Source organism: Xenopus tropicalis, chromosome 2, assembly GCF_000004195.4.
Source record: "Xenopus tropicalis strain Nigerian chromosome 2, UCB_Xtro_10.0, whole genome shotgun sequence".
In the NCBI taxonomy this organism is placed as follows: domain Eukaryota; kingdom Metazoa; phylum Chordata; class Amphibia; order Anura; family Pipidae; genus Xenopus; species Xenopus tropicalis.
Genome location: NC_030678.2, coordinates 43,613,971 through 43,636,671, shown reverse-complemented (window position 1 = coordinate 43,636,671; position 22,701 = coordinate 43,613,971). Strand labels below are relative to the sequence as shown.

General features: G+C 40.2%; 1 protein-coding gene across 9 annotated transcripts in view; it reads left to right on the top strand.

Moving 5' to 3' along the window:
* Positions 1 to 15,005, top strand: part of map7d2 (MAP7 domain containing 2) — a 66,214-nt gene extending 51,209 nt beyond the window's left edge. For 4 of the 9 annotated variants that reach the window (XM_031896144.1, XM_012957301.3, XM_031896146.1 and 1 more), the window contains 11 exons: positions 1,325 to 1,476; positions 3,004 to 3,131; positions 3,809 to 4,020; positions 4,188 to 4,329; positions 4,448 to 4,652; positions 7,055 to 7,159; positions 8,330 to 8,383; positions 8,551 to 8,620; positions 8,983 to 9,172; positions 11,095 to 11,370; positions 12,139 to 15,005. In XM_031896144.1, the coding sequence (XP_031752004.1) occupies positions 1,325 to 1,476; positions 3,004 to 3,131; positions 3,809 to 4,020; positions 4,188 to 4,329; positions 4,448 to 4,652; positions 7,055 to 7,159; positions 8,330 to 8,383; positions 8,551 to 8,620; positions 8,983 to 9,172; positions 11,095 to 11,344 (1,508 nt within the window). In that variant the 3' untranslated portion in view covers positions 11,345 to 11,370; positions 12,139 to 15,005. 9 annotated transcript variants of the gene reach the window in all.
* The last annotated feature ends 7,696 nt before the right edge of the window (positions 15,006 to 22,701 follow it).

Here is a 22,701-nt window from a genome sequence, read left to right as displayed (position 1 = left end):
GGCCTATTGTGGGGTATGGTGCAGACCATATCCAGTACAACCCCAGCCTTGGGTGCAAGTATGCCCCTCAGTGCTCTAGTTCCCAACCATTGAATGGATTTCGGCACTGAAATGCAAACTTTTGCATTTCATTGCTGAACCACTTCATCTTCCTGCACCCATGTACAGGTGGTAGGTTGATCAAAATTTAGTGGCTGATGCTTGGCCTTTATTTATCTGCAGGCTGAGAATCAGCTTGGTGTGGCATCAACTTTATTTGTAGACCAAGAATTAGCCTTCTGTGGCATTAGCCTAAATCTGGTTTGCTGGAACTCCTGAAGGGAACATTTCCACCCCAATTATTTCTGGTCGCTGCCCCCCTGCCGTACACTTGCAATACAGTATACCTTTTCTCTGCTATAATACACTGGTATCAGAATACATCTGCATTATATAAGTCGTTACTGATACTCTGTCTCCCTTTACCTTGTGTTTGTGCAAGGTCGACTCAGTTGTATGAAATCTGTATTTAAACAGTTGATTCCCAAACCACTGACTGCATAGGTACAAATTCTCATTGTTTTGCCTTTTCTTTTGCATTCATAAAGCTTCAATAGGTTTCTTGGAAATAAATATGAAGTTGTTCCATTATTCTCTGTCTCCAAGAGAAAAAACAAAACAGTGGCTTTATGGATTCATGATACTGAGAATAGACAGTAATACACGAGACCAAGGTCTCCATTACATTGACAGTATGCTGTGTTCTGCTTGTGTGCTTTAATAGGAGACTAAAATGCATCAGTTGTGTTACGTAGTTAAGTTGTGTTTAAAAATGACTAAAGTCTATCTAGTTTCTCTAAATGAACCCCAGTGAACATCGATACACACTTTTCTACAATAATGTTGGTGGAAGATATGCTGTAGCAGCTGTGTAATCAGCTCAGTCCAAAGCTAATGGATCACTTAGCAGCTTGGTTGGTCAGTGGTTTGTTAATTCCCTAAAAAACCCTGTCTGTCTGATTATTTAATAAATGCATTACTCTGTGGCTCCTAATTCTTTACATGGCCACAGTTTTATCCTGGCTGAGTGACTCCTAATAACTTTAGAAATGTCCTTATTGCAGTCAGTAGGTTTTAAAAATAACAACATTACCCTACGAAATACCGTAAGGGTATACATTCAAAGTGTGGTTTTTGTGGGGTTTTCACTAATTTGTGTCATTAAGTGAGTATCTTTATTATACCTTTATTTAATATATGTGTTTTGTTTCCCCCTTTTCTCTCTCCACTAACATTTCCTTGTGTGTGCTCTTTTATTCCTCGCTTTTATGTTATAATTCTCTAGTCTTTCATGTCTGTCCTCGTGTAGCACCTGCTAGTCCCCTTAAATCTCCCTTCAAGTCTTCTCCTGTACGGAGTGCAGATCGGCGAAAGACCCTTCCACCTGGGAATGGGCCTGATGGAGTTAAAACTGCCACCTCCCCAGACCCAGTACAGGTCAGTCTCATTCAGCCTTTGCAGCCATTGTTTACTGTATTATTAAACAAAGATATCCAATACCCTTGGGTAGTACACTTTCAAATAAAGTATGACATTCTGAGACAAGGTGCAGATAGTCTTAATTTTTTTTGTCTTTTTTTGAATTTTTCATTCAGCAGCTCTCCAATTTAGAATTTCATTAGCTAGCTGGTTGTATGGGTCCAGTTTTACCCTAGCAACCAGGCAGAATAAGAATATGAGTTCCTTACTTGAAATATAAAAAAATAAAAAGTAAGCTGCAAAATAGCAAATGGGGAAGGGAAATAATTTTTAAAAAGTATAACAAAAAAATAAATACCGATTGAAAAGTTGTCGAACTACCCCTTTAATACATTTTGATGTTATATTTGTTTTATGCATAGTGTGTGTGTAGGTAATAGTACAAGGTGCAAGTCAGTGATGCTGCTTGGGCTGCTGGAAAACCTACTGTAAATCCCTGAAAGTCCTGTGGGCTATTATGGTTAAGTACCACGGTGAGCACTATCCAGGCAAGTTAGTATGTAGGCCACTTTTTTTCTTGGACTGTGGAAAGTCTTTTATCATCATTTTGTGGCAATATAAGATTACAGCAGACATTCTAGATCAGGGGTACCCCTTTCTTAACTAAGCATGTTCAAATGTAAAAAGAGTTAAAAAAAAATCATGAAAAAAGTTCCTGGGGTGCCAAATAAGGGCTGCTGTTGGCTATTTCAGGGATCCCCAACCTTTTGTACCCGTGAGCCACATTCAAAATGTTGGAGAGCAACACAAGCATGGAAATAGGTACTAGTGGTGCATATAAGAGCTATAATTGGCTATTTGGTAGCCCCTATGTGGACTGGCAACCTACAGAAGGCTCTGTTTGACTTTACACTGGGTTTTATGCAAGCCAAGAATTAAAAAGTAAGCCCCTATTTTGAGGCCACTGGGAGCAACATCCAAAGGGTTGGAGAGCAACATGTTGCTTATGAACCACTGGTTGGAGATCACTGGGCTATTTGGTAGCCCCTATGGACTTGCAACCCTCAGAAGGTCCTGTTTGGTTTTTATGCAACCAAAACCTGCCTCCAAGCCAGGAATTCAAAAATAAGCACCTGCTTTGAGGCCACTGGGAGCAACATCCAAGGGGAGCCTGAGCCAAGCCCAGACTGAAATTCCAAATAGGCCCTGGCATTTCAGGTACACAGAGGCCCCCACAGGCCCAATAAATAGTGACCGTCTGTGGCATCTTACAGCAGCCCCACTGGCATTTGCCAGAATCCACAGATTGGCAGTCCAGGCCTGGCCTGTTCCATGCCTACATCTTCCTTACAAAAACGCACTAATCTACTTGTTCAGTAGTTATTTTTGGGCCAAGCATTCAGAGGAGAAGTATTGTTTGTTTTTCGCGAATTGTGTTATTATTTTTAGGCAATGCATTCAGAGATCATTTGGTTTAGTCGTCACAACTATTAAACATCTTAAGCATTCACAACACAATTAATAACCTCGTCCCTCTTGATACAGGCTGAAAAACTGAAGAAAGAAAAGAGGTCCACAACTCCTGTTCCTGCAACTGCAGGAGGTTCTGTTCTTCGTAGATCTGAGTCACCAGCAACTCTTTCTAAGAGACCCTCCTCTCCAGCCACCTCAAAGTAGGAGCAGTTTGGGATATAGATGTTTTGCATATTTCAAAAAGAATTGCTGCATCAACGCAGTTAGAATAAATTCCTGTTTATGTGAACATATTTACTAGTAGGTTTGATGAGTGGTTACAAAATGGCTAGCTCAAAGAAAACTTAAAGGAGTTGTTCACCTTTAGAGTGCTAATCTAAAGCAATAAGCAATTGGTCTTCACTTATTATTTGTGGTTTTTTAATTATCTAGCTTTATATTCAGCACCTTTACAGTCCAGAATTTTAGCAGCTATGTTGTTGCTAGGGTCCAAATTACCCTAGCAAACCAGGCAGTGGCTCGAATTATATGGAATGTCAATAAGGGTGGGTGTGAATAGAAATATATGGATAAAAAGTCATAATAACAATTGTAGCCTCAAAGTGCAATAGTTTTTTGGCTATTGGGGTCAGTGACCCCCATTTAAAAGCTGAAAAGAGTTAGAAGAGGAAACCAAATAATTTAAAACCGATAAAAAAATAAGGACCAATTGCGAGGTTGATAAAAAATGGCCATTCTATATCATACTGAAAGGTGAATCCCCCTTTAAGCTTGCTGGGATCACCGAGTATATTCACCTATATCCACTAATGTTGTTATACACTGGCCAAAAATAACAGGTAACCGTTTAGAATAAACAATTCTCTAATGTTTCTAGAACACTTCCAAAGTCATTCTCTCCAGCGAAGGCAACAAAGCAGCACCCTGCTTCCCCTGTCAAGTTCCAAGCAACCCCTAACCTTGGCCAGGAGACACCCAAGAAGAAAACTGAGAAAGAACTATTCAGCCCTAAGTCTGAAGATGTGCCAGGAGCCGATGCTATAAAATCAGAAAAAAGTGCCAGCTCTTCAGGAAAGACAGAGGCAGAAAGTAAGTGTTCTAAACTAGAGACATTCAAAAGACAATTGGAGCTCATTTATCAATACTGGGCAAAGTTGCCCATGGGCAGTAACCCTTAGCAACCAATTAGTGATTGGCATTTTTCAGCCAATTGTAGATAGAACAATGAGTGTTATATATACCTCCCAATGCATTAGGTACAGGAAGTACTGGAAAGATCACTGCTGGCACAACTGATGCTGAGGAAGCTGCAAAAATCTTGGCAGAGAAGAGACGCCAAGCTCGCCTGCAGAAAGAGCAAGAGGAACAAGAGAGGCGTGAACGAGAGGAACTGGAAAGGTGAAGCATAAAGCCTTCATATGATACTGTAGGGGGCCACACCCTACACACTGTCAGATCATTTAGTCTGTGCAACTTTATGTACTTCTTCAAAAATGGTGGACTGTTATTTTTTTAGGCAAAAACTAGAAGAGGCTAGACAAAAAGCAGAGGAAGAAAGAATCCGCTTGGCAGAGGAAGCAAGAAAGCTGGCTGAGAAGAGAAAGCAAGAAGAAGAAGCTGCTAAAAGTAAAGCAGAAGAAGATGCTAAGCTGAAAGCTGAAGAAGAGAGGCTGCAGAAGGAAAAGCAGGAAAAGGAAATGCAGGCCTATTTGGAAAAACAGGTATTATATATATATAGATATGCAAGTATCCAATTATACTTGATGCCTGATGTGCCCACAGTTAACCTTTAACATGAATTTTTAATAAAACCGTCAAAATTACTTTTTCAGTTATAAATAGTAATATATAAACTTGATTAATGAAATGGATCTCATAGTCACTCTGTTCATCCTCTTGTAATAATGTTTTGTTTTTGCCAGATTCTTCAATAAAGTTTTCTCTATTTGTATATATATGCCAGGTTAAAAATGCTATTGACAGACAGATATGGCACTTATTATGGTTCAGGTGGCATTTATGCCAAGTAAGTGTTGTAAACAGTGTCATAAAATTTAGATGTCAATTTTTTATTACACTTTATAAATATCTGGGCAGAGCTCAGTTACAATATGGAGCTCTGGTTGATAGTATAAAAATAGTTATATTATTATCAATTGAAGGCATTCAGAAACAAGCCTGGGGCTGCACAACCAGGCTTGTGTGCATTAGAAAAAGTGGCACCTTCTAGCACATAGGATATAGCTGTGCATTCAAGCTGAGTATAGGGAATTCTCAGGGGAAACACTCCACTAACTGTACAAAACACACAAGACCTTCTATGTGACATAAGTAAAGGACATTCCAAGGGGAACTGTGATCCCTTATGGGGGAAAGAATAAACTATTTTGCATTTGCAGCCCATTAGGATGCGCCAGACGTCTGCTGTTAGGAAACAGTGTGTGCCCCTGTAGTTGTCAAGGGAGCCAGACATAGTGTCACTTTGTGCTTGCCTCAGTGACATCTCTTCATTCACAGACTTGGGGTCAGAAGGAAGTTCGTCATCTGCTTTTCCATTTCCTTATGTAACAAGATGAGTTTTTAAATCTGCTTATACAAGTGGCTCAGTATTGCTGATTCCTATATTGGGTACTTGACCTTATTTCTTCTCCATTGTGCCAGCAAGCTTTTTACCAATGGGGCCTCAGATTAACAGTAGCTGTAATCAGGCTATTGACAGTTTTAAAGCTCACTGTTTATTTGAAACCCCAGTATGCTGATGTATCAAGGGGAACGGTTGTAGACACAGTGGAGAAGCAATAACACTGATGCCACTGAAATACAGCCGGTAATAGGTGCAGTGGGAGAAATCACACAGTCCATTTACCAATCAGTATTAAGCTAATTATATACACAATTAAGAACTGATCAGCAATTTAAACTGCAAGAGGAGTAACTCATTAGAGACAACAGGCAAACTATACCACTCAAAAATTGAATGAGTTACATATGAACCAGTTAGAAAATCCGTTAGTTATATATTAAAGGGGAATTTCAACCAAGTGTTTTTCCATAATGAAATAGAATATCATTTTAAGCAGCTTTTCACAATAAATGAATTAAGCATTTTCATGTTTTGGAGTTATTTGAAAATGTGATTGTTATTGAACAGCATTTGGCTCTCTCTTTATTGTGTGCAGTGCTAATAATGATTCGTGGGACAAAGTTGTAGAAGCCAAACCAAGTTGACTATACATGGGCAAATTTCAGCTGCAATTTGTCCTTCAAAAAGATTTTGCAGCTTATCTGCTCGTGTATGGGGGTGCCCCGACGGGCCTCCCTGATCAATATCTGACCAAAAATTGGCCAGGTGTTTGGGCAGGTTTGATTTTCCTGTTGGGGTCCAAATTGGCTCATTGATGTGGTCCTCAGGCTTTCTCGCTAAATGAGCAGAGTTTTAACACAATAGTCTGATTACAGTGCTCCCTGGATCTTCCTTGGCCACAGCTACTGTTAATCTGAGGCCCCATTGGTATGGCCACCTTAACAGACCTGTGTAGAAGTATGTAAATCATTGTAAATCACTAGTGTTGTCTGGCTTCTGTTATACGGTTTCAAGAGTCAGAACCAAAATGCACAAAGTACTGTACAAAATACTGTTGTCTGTTGCAATTACAAATAATTAAACCCATTAACAATTTTAAAGGATAAGTAAAACTTACAAAAAATGAATGTGGATTTGCTCGGGGTGCTTTTCTAAGCACTTTTGCCATGTACTTTTTTTCAGATTCTGAGCTATTTAATAGAACAGTTACATGCTTGGAAAATGAAAATAATAAATAATGTCAATTTCAAAACTGCCCAAAAAAACCCTGAGCAATTTTACATTACATTTTTTAAGGTTTACTTAGCCTTTAATGTTATTTGGGAGGTTGCTTCATGCAAAATAATACTTTGTGAATTTTCCCTTTAACTGTAAGAATGTTTCCCCCAGTTGTTCATTTTCTTGGTTTCAGTGCATATTATATAGTCACCTATGCCAATTATGTCCCCAGTCATGCACCAAAATGAGACTATGCATAAAAATCTCTGCAGGCTGTATACTTGTGTATAATGTAGAACATGCCTTTTTATATTTTGGTAGAAGGAAGAGGCTGAGGCGAAAGCTCGGGAAGTGGCTGAAGCCATGAGAATGGAGAGAGAGCAGATCATTCAGCAGATTGAGCAGGAGCGCCTGGAGAGGAAGAAGGTGTGCACTTGGATCTGTTTTATCACTGGACTTTATAGCCAATTTTGAAAAACAAAAGTTTGTACCCCAGTCTGCTATGTACCTGGGAATATAGGGCCACAACAGGAAATGCTTTATTCATCTGTAATATATAAAAGCTCACTTTAAGGGCTCTTATCACACAGAAGCAGCAGACATTGCTGGCTCTTTCAGTCAGCAATGCCACAATTTCTCTCTAGTGATGCCCCTCTAGTGGCTCTTCCCTTCTCATCACATTTTGGTCTGTCTGAACAGAAAAATCTAGTTGCCGGAACAACCCTTTTACTTTGCAACCCATTTGCTCTCCTTGTGGGCCAAAAAAGAAGTTATATTTGGCGTTCTACATGTGTGACCAGATTTTATGTCACTCAGCCATTCAGGTTGAATGAAATCTGGCCACACATGTAGAAAGCCAAATATAACTTCTGAATGGTCAGAGGTTTTGCAAATAAACAGTCTATTTATAGCCAACAGAAAAAATACCATCTCAGATGATCCCTAATATGCTTAAAGGAGAAGGAAAAGCTAATAAAGAGTTAATCTCAAGCTGCAGGCATACCTTCAGTTGTTCCAATAGTGCCCTTAAGTCTCCCCTTATTTCACATGTTCAGATGATCAGAAGCCAAACAGGAAGAAAAAACGCTGAGCTGTGTAAATAAAGTTCCCATAATGCCTCACTCCTGCACTGAGACCCAGACCAAGTGTACATGCTCAGTTTATGAGAAAGCTTCCTGGCGATTGGCTTGGATCCACATTCCTAAGGGGGGGGGGGTTCGTAGCATTCTTGAGGGAGGAGGGAGCAGGAGAGAGGAGAGAGCTGCGTGTCTCTGGCAGAGGAAAACCGATACAACAAATCTTTTGACAGAGAAGTCAGTGCAGCGTTTCTGTGAGTGCTTATGGCTGTATTTACATAGACCTTTCTGATAAAGCTTACTGAGTTTTTACCTTTCTTTCTCCTTTAAATATATATATGTGACATACAAGCGACCTGTATGTGTTGGCCTGTTGTTTGCCAGAGTGTAAAAAAATCCAGTGACACAACGCATATGTGGCCAATATTAAAAATACCTTTTGCAAGTTTATGATCTCATTTATCTTTTGGGGGGGGTGGCTATTACTATACTTTTAAAATATGAATTTTTATTTTTACAGAGAATTGATGAAATCATGAAAAGGACCAGAAAAAGTGAGACCCCAGATATCAAGGTATTTTCAAAGTAGATTTTGCATAGCAAAGGCCTAATACAGCTATGTTCAAACATATGTATAACCCTGTCATGCTTAACAGCCACCATTCTATCTCTTTTTTATAACAAAATGATTATTATGGATCATTTTCCTGAAACAAAGGAAATATTTTTTTTTTCACCTAGAAGGAACAGTCAAAGCCGGAGATTCCACCATCTTTGAATTTAGGAAATACTACAAAAGCAGATGAAAATGGTAAATAGATTCTGTATGAACGTTTAATTTACCTTTGGTGAGGTACATTTGTTTACACAAATAATACAGGGAAATGTTTCCAGTGTGTTGTTGTAGCCCTTGCCCTGGGGGTTTATGAACAGATCTCTCTGATCTAGCCCAATGTGAAAGTTGCTAAATCAGACCGAGATCCAACTGAGCCACTTGTATGGCCAGCTTAACCACCTTACTCAAGTTTCAGCAAGTCATGTGATCCAAATTGTATCACTAAGCACCAACTATAACTGATAACATCTCTACACACTATTTATTTAAGGATATATATTGTGTGTTTTATTTAAATATGTGTGTTGTGTGTGTTTTCTTCCCTGATTCCCATCTAGTACAAGTCAATGGGTTGTCCAGTTTTCAGGAGTCTAAACCTCCAGCTGCCCAAAGTCTAGAGAGCAGGCCTCAAGAAATGTTCACTAATGGCCTCAAACCAACCGCTGAGCTTTATCCTTTGGAAGGATATGATGCTAAATGCAACAGCATTGATGATTCTACTGATGAAGTCCAATCAATGGATGTGAGGTATGGGATTTATCAGTCCATTCATTTTCTGTAAGACTCTTTGGGTCAGAGATTTAATAATATATTTTCTCCACACAAATGATTCACTCCAGCATGGAATTAATGATTTAGATGGGTGTTAGTACTCTGTACTGCTGCTGAGTTGCGCTGAACCCTAACCGCCCAATTGGAAATGTGCTTGGCTTCTCAGAGCAGTTACATACAGTAAGATAAACACCTGCCTGCTTTGTGGAATTGTTTAATGTGTTAACGCTTTCATGAATGTCTTCATACATGGAGGAAAAATCCTCAGCAATATACGTCTTTAGAAGCAATAAATGTATATAATTTGTTGGTAAGGGAAAAAAAGAACCTCTGTACATGACAGATACAAAACATATTGCAAATTGAGCACTGTATTGCCGTTTACATCATTTTGGCTCACTAATGGCACTGGATAGTAAGAGTAAGATTTGAAATATATGTATGACGAAAAAAGCATAAATATGCCGGTTTGAAGTGCATACTGTGCAAAATAGTCAATGTCAGTGTGCATTATCACAATGCTTAAAGGAGAAGGTCACCCTCAGACTGCTCTTCTGACTCTTGGCAGGTTTGAAAAGGAGGTCACTGATTCCAGCATCCAAACTATTGCTCTGTGAATTTTACTGTTAATGTTACCATTTTTTACTTATCTTTATGATCAGACCCTCTTTTATTGATTTTTCAGTCTCTCATTCAAACAACTGCCTGGTTGCTAGGGTAATTTCTACCCTAGCAACCAGATAGCTGCTCAAGTTTTAAACTTAAAAGCTGCTGCACGAAAGTGAAATAATTCAAAAACCCAAAGTAATAAAAAGTAACCCAACTGCAAAATGCTTCAAAGTAGTACATCATACTAATAGTTCTTTTAAAGGTAAACAGCCAATTTAAATGAGAGAAATTTTACTTTAAATAGGATTTTTTTTTTCCTTTCAAAGAGTTTAAAAATGCACTTTTTCAAATTAAATGAATGAATGAAATGAAGAAAAGTAGTGAAATGATTGCATCTTTCAGAATTACTCTTTTTGCTTTGTGGGTTCATTCAAAACTGCTTCTACATGTTTAGAAATTTCAGCTTTGGGTCAGACTCGGGCATTCTGGGGCATTCTGGGGTGGAAGGGGCAGCAGGTATTACAATGCAGCAGGATCTTTAACAACTTGAAAATGGTGCATGAAAAATATACACGTAATTGTAGCCTTCTGTTCTTAAAGGGCAAAGCAACCCATTTTTGCAACTCTGCTCCATATCATTTCAGCAATGCAGTGCTTACTTGCAGGGCTACATTCCATCCAACATAATTTATCACCATGGTTGCACTATCCGCCACCATATTGCCTTCCCCTTTGTTTTCACTATGGCCCCCAAGCAGTGTCTGCGCCCCTCCGGAAAGTACTTTGCACACTTTGACCTGCTCCAAAAAGCACCCCGTCCACACTGCATGTTCCCTGGTACTGTGCAGTAATAATTATGTTGCACCGACCCTAAACCTGCCCACTCCCCTAACCCCACCCAGCTGTATTCATATAGATCCGTGCCAACCCGTCCCTATCTCTGACATATTATGAAGGGGACAGGGTGGGCAGGCTCGCACCTATCTGTATAAGCTGCCAGAGGCAGAACCCGGGCAGAGGAAGGCAGAATTGAGCACTATGCCCGAACCCACCTGTAAGCTACTATGCAGTGTGTGAAATTGACAGTTTTGGTCACAGTGGAAGACTCTATAGGGTATTCTTGTCCTTCAATGAGAGTCATATGTGCTTGCCCATCCCCAGCTTGAGGGGTTGGTAAGCCATAACTTGATGGGACCAGGGCAGATCAAGGCATCATGGTCTTGAGGTCCCAGAACATCCACTTAGGAATTTTGGGAGCAACAGTCTAATTCTTTTTTTTTCTTTCACAGTCCAGTTTCTAAGGAAGAGCTTATATCTATACCAGAGTTCTCGCCAGTGAATGACCTTATTCCCAGTATGTCCTTGGGCCAAAACGGTACAAGTAATTCCAGAGCCTTGGAGGATCTTCTGGACTTCACTGGCCAAGCAACATACTCCAAAATATCTAGCGAGAGCATCAATATTGATGACTGTAATAGAAATCTAATCGATGGATTTAGTAGTCCGGGCCAAGAATCAAAGCTTAATTCAATCTGCTGATGTCAACTACAGTCAACATAATTAAGGTAATAGCATGTGTAAAATGCTGTGTATTAAAGGGATATTGTTGCGTAAGTGATACCTTTTATTTGCTAAGTTAGTAGATTGTAACACAAACATTCGGGACTGCTTAGGTCTCTTCTTCAGGCATCCTACAATCATATATTAAAGGGACAGTATACACCCCTCTTTAATATGAACTTAAAAAATAGGGGCGTGTGCTGAACATACTTTTTGCCCATTGTTTTAATTTAAAAAATATATATGGTTTCTGTTATTTCTGGCACTAACAAAAAATATGAAGCCAGTTCCACTTTAGCATTTCCTGTCACTTCCTGTTCCACAGAACTTCTGATGACCTGATAAATCTAATTACCAGTCACTAAGAAGCCCCTGATAATAAGCTGCTCAGAGGCTGCTGTTTAGATAATGGAAGCTCTGAACAAATTGCCCTGTTGATAAAGAAATGAGGGGTAATGTCAGTGAAGATATCCCAGCATTCAAATTAGTGAATTATAATGGCATAAAAATAGGATTTTTATTTTTTTTTTAATTAATAATATAACATTTGGAAGAATTTAATTTCAACACAAGTTTTATTTCTTGTGTTCATGTATAGCAATAGTGTTTTAGGTGTATACTGTCCCTTTAAGCAGAATGTTTGATAAAATCTACCATTTTTTAGTTTTGATCAATGGCTAACATGGTACACTTACCCATTTAATAGAAATACTACAGAATATATTATTTCTCAGATTGTGTAATCACTGTTGACTCCATCTCTTTTCTATCAGTTAACAGGGTTGGCGCTGTAACTTGGCAAAGGAGACGCTTTGAGCCAACTACGCTGCTGGCGCTAAGACAATGAGCTGCTTCCGGCGGATCTAGAACACTGGATTTATAATATCAGGGCTGAAACATAATTTGCAAGTCTCTTTGTATAATGTTGTTATAGAGGTCTGCTTCAGCGCGGACTGAGCCTCAGCTGCGTACCATTTTCACATAGAAATTTGTTTGGACTAGAAAATGACCCTGTCTTTATTAGCACAGCTAGTAGTGTAACACTGGAGTCCATACAAGCCGGTTTTCATTTCAGCTCCTAGAATCTGCTCTTTAACATAGTTTGGTGGTCACTGAAAGAATCTATTCTCTTTTTGTTTTGATAAGGAATGTATGCTGAGCACTTTAAATAGCAGGTACAACTGAGCCTGCTCCTTGCAACATCATCTAGAAAAATACAAATGAAATGTGTGCGGTATTAATACATTGATATGAGTTCTCTAAATGGCAGTGTTGATTTATAGTTGCAAAGTGCCCGTCTGCTGAAGAACAGTCATGGTTTGTGATAAAGTTGATCAAGGTATCGGAAAACGATTATGCCCAGAGTGAGTGGATATAGTGGAACTATGAGTAGCTTGGATTGTAGATGCTAAAGGACAGTTGTTATGCCTACAAAGCTGAGTTAGAAGAAGCAACCTTATTGGCTGTTGCTGAATAATAGCACAGTGCTTCCAACAAATACATTCTGTTTAATGAATAAAATGCTTCTTGGTAATTAGGTACTTCTGACCTATGTCTTAATTGGTCACGGCAGCCCTACTCTCAGTCACTAACTGTCCTTAGGTAGTCAAGGAAAAACTGTCAGTCGCAGCAGGGGCATTGTGTTCTAACACATAATGGATGACAGTTTGCAGACCATATAAATGCAACTTCATATGAGAAGAAGCAGGTACTTCCCATCGATTGAGATTTAAGTGCAGCCAACCCTGGGTGATTGTCACCTGACATAGCTGACTGATGTGTCTGCCCATAAGTACGCAAGAAAAACATCACTGTGGGAGTTGCATCATGGCACTTGATGCTGCTCAGGTGAATCTTGAAAAGTGCCTGTCCAGCACTAAGTTCCCAGCATAGGCTTGAAGGTAGCATTCTTATTGTAATTCCACCAGTCCACATCATATGACTTTTTAGTTCTTCCTGTGCAGCAAAAACATGGGATTTGCAGTTCTGCAACAGTTGCAATGACTGGAACTTCAGATCAGCTGGGCACCAGGAACTGAACTTTATTTCATACATGCAGACTCTCCATTTGGCTTAAATTAATAAATCACTGCCAGAAATTACAGTAAATGGTGATATTAGAGAAATGATGGTCATCTACAACACCCAGCATCCCGCTAAAAGCCAAAGGGTGCTCGGAATTGTATTTAAATTATTGGGGGAGGATGTCGTATATCTCTGTAATATAAGAAATATTTGGCTGAATGCTTCATTTATGGCGTTCAGTTACTTGTATGTAGTGCAGGGTGAGTACTCTGCTAGATTTGGGGAGCTGTACTGAACTCTGGCAGCTTACTAGTAAATGTCACTGCCTAGTAGCCTGATGCACTGTATAGATCTGCTACTGAGTGGAGTGTACTCAGTGGGTAAATATGAAGTGCCATACACTGTAATGTTAGCAAGGTTATCTGGTGAATTAGATCGTTGTTATTTATCTGTATATATTCTGTTATCATTTTGTCATGATTTTAAAAGCTGTCATTCTCTGTAAAAAGCTGAAACAATAAACCATTTGCTTAGGCATCCATTCCATAATGATTAGGATGTTGGCATTGTTATATACCACTTGTTTGCCATTCTCATTGATTTCCAGGCAAAATAAGCAATAAAGGGGATGGTCAGTTCATACCGGCTGCTAGTGCAAGCCCAAGTGAAAGAAGAAGGTGAAACTGGTTATTTTTAATTATTATTATAATTAATTGCATTTTTAAAACATTCTATGCATTATACAGAACATGGACGCTTGGGATTGTACTCTGGTGTCACATTGTGCTAAGAAGCTTCCAAAGTCACCCCCTGCCCATTTCCCTTTCACTTCCATGGGAAATTCCTGACAGGCCCAGTATTGGTATGTTTGTTGTTTTTATCCCAAACTCATATCCGGGCTGAAAAGAGCCCAGTCCAGTAATGTGTAATTCCCATTCATGCCTATAGATGGCAGCAGGTGCCTAAGTCAGCTAAATGTCCTGTATGCTATCAACCTTAATTCTGAAATGTTTTCTTTTTAAAGGGAAACTTGCCCCTGAAGATGTAGTACTGATTCTTTTTTTCCCTTTTAACAGACTAAATGTGGCCATACACATTAGATTGTACATTTAAATGCAAAGATCTAAAACTAACATTCAGACTTAAATTGTAGGATAAAGGATATTGCAAGGTACACAATACATGCGCAGATGTTATCATTATCCAACTGACATTTTATAAAGTGTCTGATCGACTAATTGACTGGTCGCCATGGTATGAAAATTATCAGGACAATAATTTGAAGTTCACACATGGTCCAAAAATTGTGTACGACTCCTGTTTCATATGACTATATCAGTGTGTGTATGGCCAGCATAACAGATATATGTGGAAGTACAAAACTTTTTAATGGAAACTGCCATAGAAGTTTTCTAGACTTAAACTAGGACATCTCTGTTACACAGCAACATTTGTATGTTTTTCCACCTGTGACATGGGACAAAGTGAACAAATTTGAGAATCCAGCCTTCTGACCAGGAGATGGATCACAGTGGGATTCAGCCTAGCTCTTTATTACATCAGTGTGTCAATATCCAGTCATTTTTGGTCGTATTGTATGCGACTGCTATCTGATCGGTTACTCGGTAGGTAGGTCATGTGTTACCAGTTTTCCCTGTTTTTGTAAAATAAGCAACAATCATCTCTGACATTGCTGTCTAACTTCTTACATGTAGTGGGCCGATTATATGGTATACAGCATGTTTGAGGGCTGGATTCGATTAAAATGATGATGTCATATAATAATGTCTGTTGAGCCTCTGAGCAGACTGGGGGCCATAAAATCCTTTGGAGGGCCATATCTGGTCTGTGGGCCACCAGTTGTACAGCCCTGATCTATAACATACGCCAAGTAAGATGAACTGACATTGAATGAATGCATACAATGCATTTCTATTCCAGATGTTGGTAAATGAGCGTGTTTATGTTACCTATCTGGTACTGCAGTTGTGAGTAGCCCTGTTTGGTCCTGTCTGTCATGCAGCCATGCAGCTTAAAAACCAGCATCTGATTCCAAGTCTTGAGTGTGTTTGTGTGTGTGTGTCTATCACAAGGGTGTGCTAATCTCCTTCTGTTTATGTTAGAGGTAACAGAAACCTGCCGGCTGCGCTATAAGCTTTAGCATGGTGACACCCAAATAATAAGTCACTAAAACTACAACTTCAAAACTTCATGTTGGTATGTTTGTGATATATTGTTCTTATACAGAAGTCAATGCAAATGTGGATATTTTATTATAAATTATAGATTCATAACTGGCATGTCATGTATAGCATGTATAGATCAGTGAAATACATTTCTGTTTTCAGACTAATCTGTGTCCTGTCACTTTCATTTAAATATTCTAGTGCGCGTGTGTGTGTGAGAAGCGTATGAAGGCCTACCACTGGGCTTGGCTTCTGTTGGGGCTACTAAAGATAATGGAACTCAGAGTACTTTTCAAGTGTTTCACCTGTCAAACTTTTTTTAATAAGAAAAATTTGCAGAGACAAAAACATGAATTATTTCCAGGAAATCACCTTGTTTACAGCACTGTCGTGTCCTTAAATAGGGATGCTTAGCAAGTAAAAGCTAAAGCCTACATTGCATTTTGTAGTAAGGCACTAGAAAGTGGACATCATATACACAGAAGAAACAGAGCCATTGCAGAATTATTAAAGGTGAAGTTCACCCATAAGGAAAGGGTTAATTACTGAAGGTGACAATTTGTCAGCAGTTATAATAGCCAACCAAAAAAATGGCACTCTACTTTGTTGGAAAATGGAACATCCCAAGCATTTCCCAGCAATTCAAGTACACAGAGGCCAAACAGCCCCCATCAGCTCACTAAAAAGTGACGGTCTATGGCATCTTACAGAAACCCCTCTGGCATAGTGCCTCCGGTCCCGGTAATCCCTTGCGGCTGCCCTGGGCTTTGCAAATACAAGATTGTTGCTGTTTATAGTATAGAACCTATATTCCGATTCTTCTAATCAAAGGGGTTGTTCACCTTTTAATTAACTTTGAGTATGATGTAGTGCTATTTTAATACAATTTGCAATTGGTTTTCATTTCTGATTATTTGTGGTTTTTAAATTATTTAGCATTTTGTTCAGCAGCTCTCCCGTTTGAAATGTCAGCACCTATATGGTTGCTATGATCTATTTTACCTTTGCAACCAGACAGTGGTTGGAATGACAGAGTTGAATGACAGAGTAGAACATGAATAGGAGAGGGACTGAATAGAAAGATAAAAAATAAAGTGAAAATAATAAGATCATATCCACTCAGAACAATAGTATTTTAGGTTGCTGGGATAAGTGACCCCCAACAACCATATAGAATTTTTAATCGCAAACTGGAACAATGCAAACAAGGAAGGCAAATAATTCAACAATATATTTTTTAAAAAAAGACCAAATTAAATATTTCTAAGAACAGGATGTTTTATAACACAAAATATTATTGTAAAGGTGAACTACATTGTTACATGAATTGGCTACTCAATAGTTGTATGAATGGGCAAAATTCCATTTCTTAAGTACATTACCACAAGAACAGGACTTGGGAAACACACACATCCTTCAACTGTGCACTTTTGTGTACAAAAAAGGCATTATGTACTGGGCTACCTTGGGTCTCTCTGTTTTGTGCACCATGTCTCAATTACAGTAAAACCTGTACCTAACATAATAGCACAAGGAGCAAATATAGATTAACTCAAGTGCTTTTATGTATGGCATTTTTGTGTGCACGGATTAGCACTCAGCACTGTGCTGGTAAATTGTAAATAAGCCCTTTGATCTTCAGGTGTAGAAAAGTTGTAAAGACAATTGAGTTACATTTTAAAGTGCAATAAAAGTAGGTGATGTGGCCTGAAAGTCAGGTTTAACCACCAATGGTGTCTAGACGTACCTGTAATTAAGTGGCCCAGCCTGAGAATGGCATACAGGTAATACAAGTAAAAGGTTGAAGACTTAAATAAATTCTTGTAGGTATGTAGAAGACAGGGAGACACCAGGGGGAAATGTGGCTGTTATGTAATGTGCATACAATATGTACTTCTATCACACATGAAATACAAACCCCTGCCAGGTTCACCTTCCACAGACGGCATAGGGCAGGCAGACATGCTGCCTGTGTTTGCCATATACTCTGCCTGTATGTGCCATACTCTACCTGCCCTACCTTGGCCTGTGTGTGCCATACTCTGCCTGTCCTATGCTGCCTGTGTGTGCCATACTCTGCCTGCCCTATGCTGCCTGTATGTGCCATACTCTACCTGCCCTACCTTGGCCTCTGTGTGCCATACTTTGCCTGTCCTACCTTGCCTGTATGTGCCATACTCTGCCTGCCCTATATTGCCTGTATGTGCCATACTTTCCCTGCCCTATGTTGCCTGTGTGTGCCATACTCTGCCTGCCCTATACTGCCTGTATGTGCCATACTCTCCCTGCCCTATGTTGCCTGTGTGTGCCATACTCTGCCTGGCCTATGTTGCCTGTGTGTGCCATACTCTGCCTGCCCTATACTGCCTGTATGTGCCATTCTCTGCCTGGCCTATGTTGCCTGTGTGTGCCATACTCTGCCTGCCCTATACTGCCTGTATGTGCCATACTCTGCCTGGCCTATGTTGCCTGTGTGTGCCATACTCTGCCTGGCCTATGTTGCCTGTATGTGCCATTCTCTGCCTGCCCTATACTGCCTGTATGTGCCATACTCTCCCTGCCCTATGTTGCCTGTGTGTGCCATACTCTGCCCGCCCTACCCTGATTGTGTGTGCCATACTCGCCCTGCCCTATGCTGCCTGTGTGTGCCATACTCTGCCTGCCCTACCCTGCCTGTGTGTTCCATACTCTGCTTGGCCTACCCTGCCTGTGTGTGCCATACTCTGCCTGCCCTACCCTGATTGTGTGTGCCATACTCTCCCTGCCCTATGCTGCCTGTGTGTGCTATACTCTGCCTGCCCTACCCTGCCTGTGTGTGCCATACTCTACCTGCCCTACCCTACTTGTGTGTGCCATTGTCTGCATTCCCTATGCTGCCTGTGTGTGCCATACTCCCCCTGCCCTATGCTGCCTGTGTGTGCTATACTCTGTCTGCCTGTGTGCCATACTCTACCTGCCCTACCCTACTTGTGTGTGCGCCATTGTCTGCCTGCCATATTCTGCCTGTTCTATGATGCCTGTGTGTATGGCACACACTGGCAGCATACAGTGACATAATGCTGGCACTGATCCTACAGTCTGTCTGAGGTGTGAACAATGCAGGGATTTAAAAGTTGTGAACAGTACAGGGGATTACATGTTTAAACAATACAGGGGTTTACAGCCTGAATCTGAGGTGTGAACAATGCACAAGCAAACAGTCACAGCAGCCAGACAGGTGGGGGACCATGAGCCGCCAGTTGGACAGCACTATTCTTTCTGGCAATTGTAAGAAGGGCTGCTGTAAGATGCCATAGACAGTCACTATTTATTGGGCTGGTGGGCAGAGGCGTATTTACCATATAGGCACTTGAGGGCCTATTGAATGTGCTCGTTTTTAGCAAAGGTGTTTTTAGGTGTATACTGTCCCTTTAAAGGTTAACTTCACTTCATGGGAAATTTGTATGCACGGTTAGTTAAAATAAAAGGAATACCTTGCAATACAAATTAATGTTTGTTGGAAATGCCAGTGAGCACAGAATACAAAAGTGGTCCACTTGCCCTTCCCCCACTAGCAAACACAAAAGAGCTTGCAAGATTCTGTCTAATTTTTAGGGGTAATAAGTTACACAGAATACATAAAGTTATATTCTATTTAGACTGATATATCCATTATCAAGGATGCTTGTGAGTCCAAAGTCACCTTCTGTATGACAGCAGCACAACTGATACAATGGCATGGCTCTCCAAAACCTTGCATTGGGTTGACTTCATCAGTTCTTCAATCTTAGCTCATCTCCTGCTAAAATAAAGTCAATGACAATCAATAATCCAATTATCACACAAAAAGTTATCAACACAGCTGGTAATTATGTCTTTATTGATAACTTCTTGGGAAGTATTGGGAATGCCGACTTCCTTCCAGGGTTGGAAACCACACAGTTCAGTTGGTAAAGTCCATTTTTTCCTTTCTGTCTGTCTATTGCTGGCCTTCTTTATTGTTTCAGATGTTGCAGAATTGCAATGCAGGGTATCTTACACCTTCTTAACTTGTAGGTGAGGCTGGGAGTTTTAGACTAACAACTTCTACCTATCTCTGGTCTTGAATGTTCTTGCATTTCCATAGTGTGTGGTGGGATATTATGCTCTGATCCCCAGGCTGCTGTACCCAAGTCACACAGGAATGGTCATTTACAACTGCAAGTGCAATTTCAGATGCAATTTGCCATGCTTTTTACCCACAATGCAGCAAATCATTTTAGTGTAAGGCAAGTGCCACAAAGGCAGATTCTCAGTTGGAAAAGTGCAGGCCAACAATCTGTACCTCTACTCTAAAAACCTGCAAGTTGTTGCATCAGTCCAGGTGAAGGCACAAGCAAAACTGCATACTGGAGCACTTTCCAGCTGAAATATGCTGCATGTGCCTTCACCCAGGCCGAAGCAATGCAGGCACAACTTACAGATTTTTAAAGTGGTGGGACAGATTCTGCCAGATGTCTCCCCATGCAGAACCAGATAAGCTGCCAAATCTGACAGACCCAAATCAGCAGCTTAAATCTGCCCATGTATGGCCACCTTATTGATCAGCCTAGGGAGGCGCAGCAAGAAAGGACTGCATCAAAGGGACTGCCAAAGTGGCTTGACAGGCAGGCTGCCAGGAGTGCCCCATACACAGTGTTTAAGGGCATTTTTTATGCATATAACCTGTGCTTCAGGCACGGGTTTGAGTGTATCAAAATTCTTCTGCTAAATGGTTCTATTATATTCTGCTTATTTGTACTCATTTGCATTCAGAATTGCTTTTTATTGCAGTAAAGTTTCACTGCATTTTTTGCTTTTGACACACAATCGTAATACAATACAATAGAAATGCATTTTGAATTCAGAAAAACACACCTAGTTGCATTTAATAAAATGCATATAAATGCAATATATGTATTTTATGTGGTCAGAGTAGGTTTTAAATATGTCCTTAGACCTGTCTATTGCCACTTGCATGCAAAGCCACAGGATACTGGATGCTGCTTGTTTGGTAACCTCACGAAAGGAGCAGACCTTTACATGTATATCCAGCTTAAAAACCATGAAACAGAACTGATGTCCAATATACACATTTTAAAGCATTTACATTATGTTTAGGGCGCATTAAACCAGTCCCCATACACATGTCATTAACACTGAAGTATATAATCCCTTACTGGTTTTGATTCTTTAAAACAAATGATGTGATCTCAAGAGCTTATTCAGCATTGTTGAACCCCAGTCGTGCCAGTAGGTGGGGGCAGAGCAGAGCTAATGCTTCCGCACTGCAGAACTTCACACTGTTTGACACACCGATTTTTTTTTGTTGCGCTTTAATAAACACTGACAGAATGTTTGTTTCCTTTATATAGTGCAAATAATTATAATCAGCGCTGTACACCAATTGCCAGTCACAGATATTAATCCCCCTGTATTAGTTCCTGACCCACAGGAATAATAATATTCTATAAGATACCTGTAAGTGAATATTAAAATAAACAATCAGTTTAATATTAAATTGTGTCTCCTGTCTAGTAGCTAATAACTTGGAAACTGTATTTACTGTGACTGTGACACATTTCCATTGGTACCTATGTAATACATATGTATTGTGGAGCTGCGACTACCTACAGTACTTAGTAAAGTGAATTTCCTTTTCATCATGTGACTTCCTGTCCACTTCCTGTTCCAGAGTCACATGCTGAGCAGAGGTTTGGTTCTATAAACTAGTCAGTACAGTCATAAGCTAGAAAAAGGGAGTTACAAGAAATGCCAATAACTATGAGCACAATACAAATGTAATTTTATGGTGATATAGTTATTATGAAGTCTCTAGATTTACAAAGGATGTGATCCAACATTGTGTTGTTAAGTTACCACAAATGTTGTAACACCCCTCTTATGAGTCTTGATAGCCTGAATGATTGGAATGTGAGACAAAAGTGGTCATGTAACACTAAATGGTACAAAATGTGCCCCATTATGTACTGAGCACTTATGTAAAAATTACTGTTCTGTGTACCTTGCACAGAGAACATATTCACACCCCATTTTTATTTTTATTTTTTCAAAAATACTCCTTTTATATAGTTGAAATGGTGGGATCAGACGTAAAATGTGCTATACCCTCATACTGTACTACCAAAAAATATAGCAACTCCTACATTTAAAATACAAATATAGAGAGAAGGCAGTCAGTTATAAGTGAGTTATAACTATGTCCCAGTTTTGCCCCCCCATACACAGTGCCCCCAATGGCCCAATAGACAGTACCCCCATACAGAGTGCCCCCCATAGAAAGTGCCCCCTATTGACCCCATAGACAGTACCCCCATAGAAAGTGTCCCCAATTGATCCCATAGACAGTGCCCCCAATTACCCCATAGACAGTGCCCCCAATTACCCCATAGACAGTAGCCCCCATACACAATGCCCCCATAGACAGTACCCCCCATACACAATGCCCCCATAGACAGTACCCCCCATACACAATGCCCCCATAAACAGTACCCCCATACACAGTGCCCGCATAGACGCTCCTTCTTCTGCAGCTCCTGCTCCTTATGCAGCTCCTTGTGCAGTAGCGACAGGCCCTCTTAGAAGGTTGCGCCCCGTGCATACGTGTGACGTCAGTACGCAAGGGGCGCAACCTTATAAAAGGGCCTGTCGCTGCCGCACAAGGAGCCGGAGCGCCTGGCTGCAGCCAGCGCATCCCGCTGTCCCAGATAGTTCAATGAATGTCCCGCATTTCTGTAATCTATTACGGAAATGCAGGACATTCATTGAACTATCGGGGACAGCGGGATGCGCTATAAAAACCGGGACAGTCCCGCGCAAAGTGGGACAGTTGGGGGGTATGAGTAAAGTGCTTTTAAAGGAGAAGGAAAGGTAAAAAATAAGTAAGCTTTATCAAAAAGGTCTATGTAAGTACAGCCATAAGCACTCACAGAAATGCTGCACTGAGTCCTCTATCAAAAGAAACACAGACTTTCTTGTCTCTTTTTTTGTCAACATGTTGTTCCGGTGTCTGACTTCCTCTCTCAGAAAAAAAACTTAATTCCTGTGGCCAGAGTCTGCTCAGTTCTCTCCTCTCTCCCCTCTTCTCCCCTCCAACCAGAAAGCTAA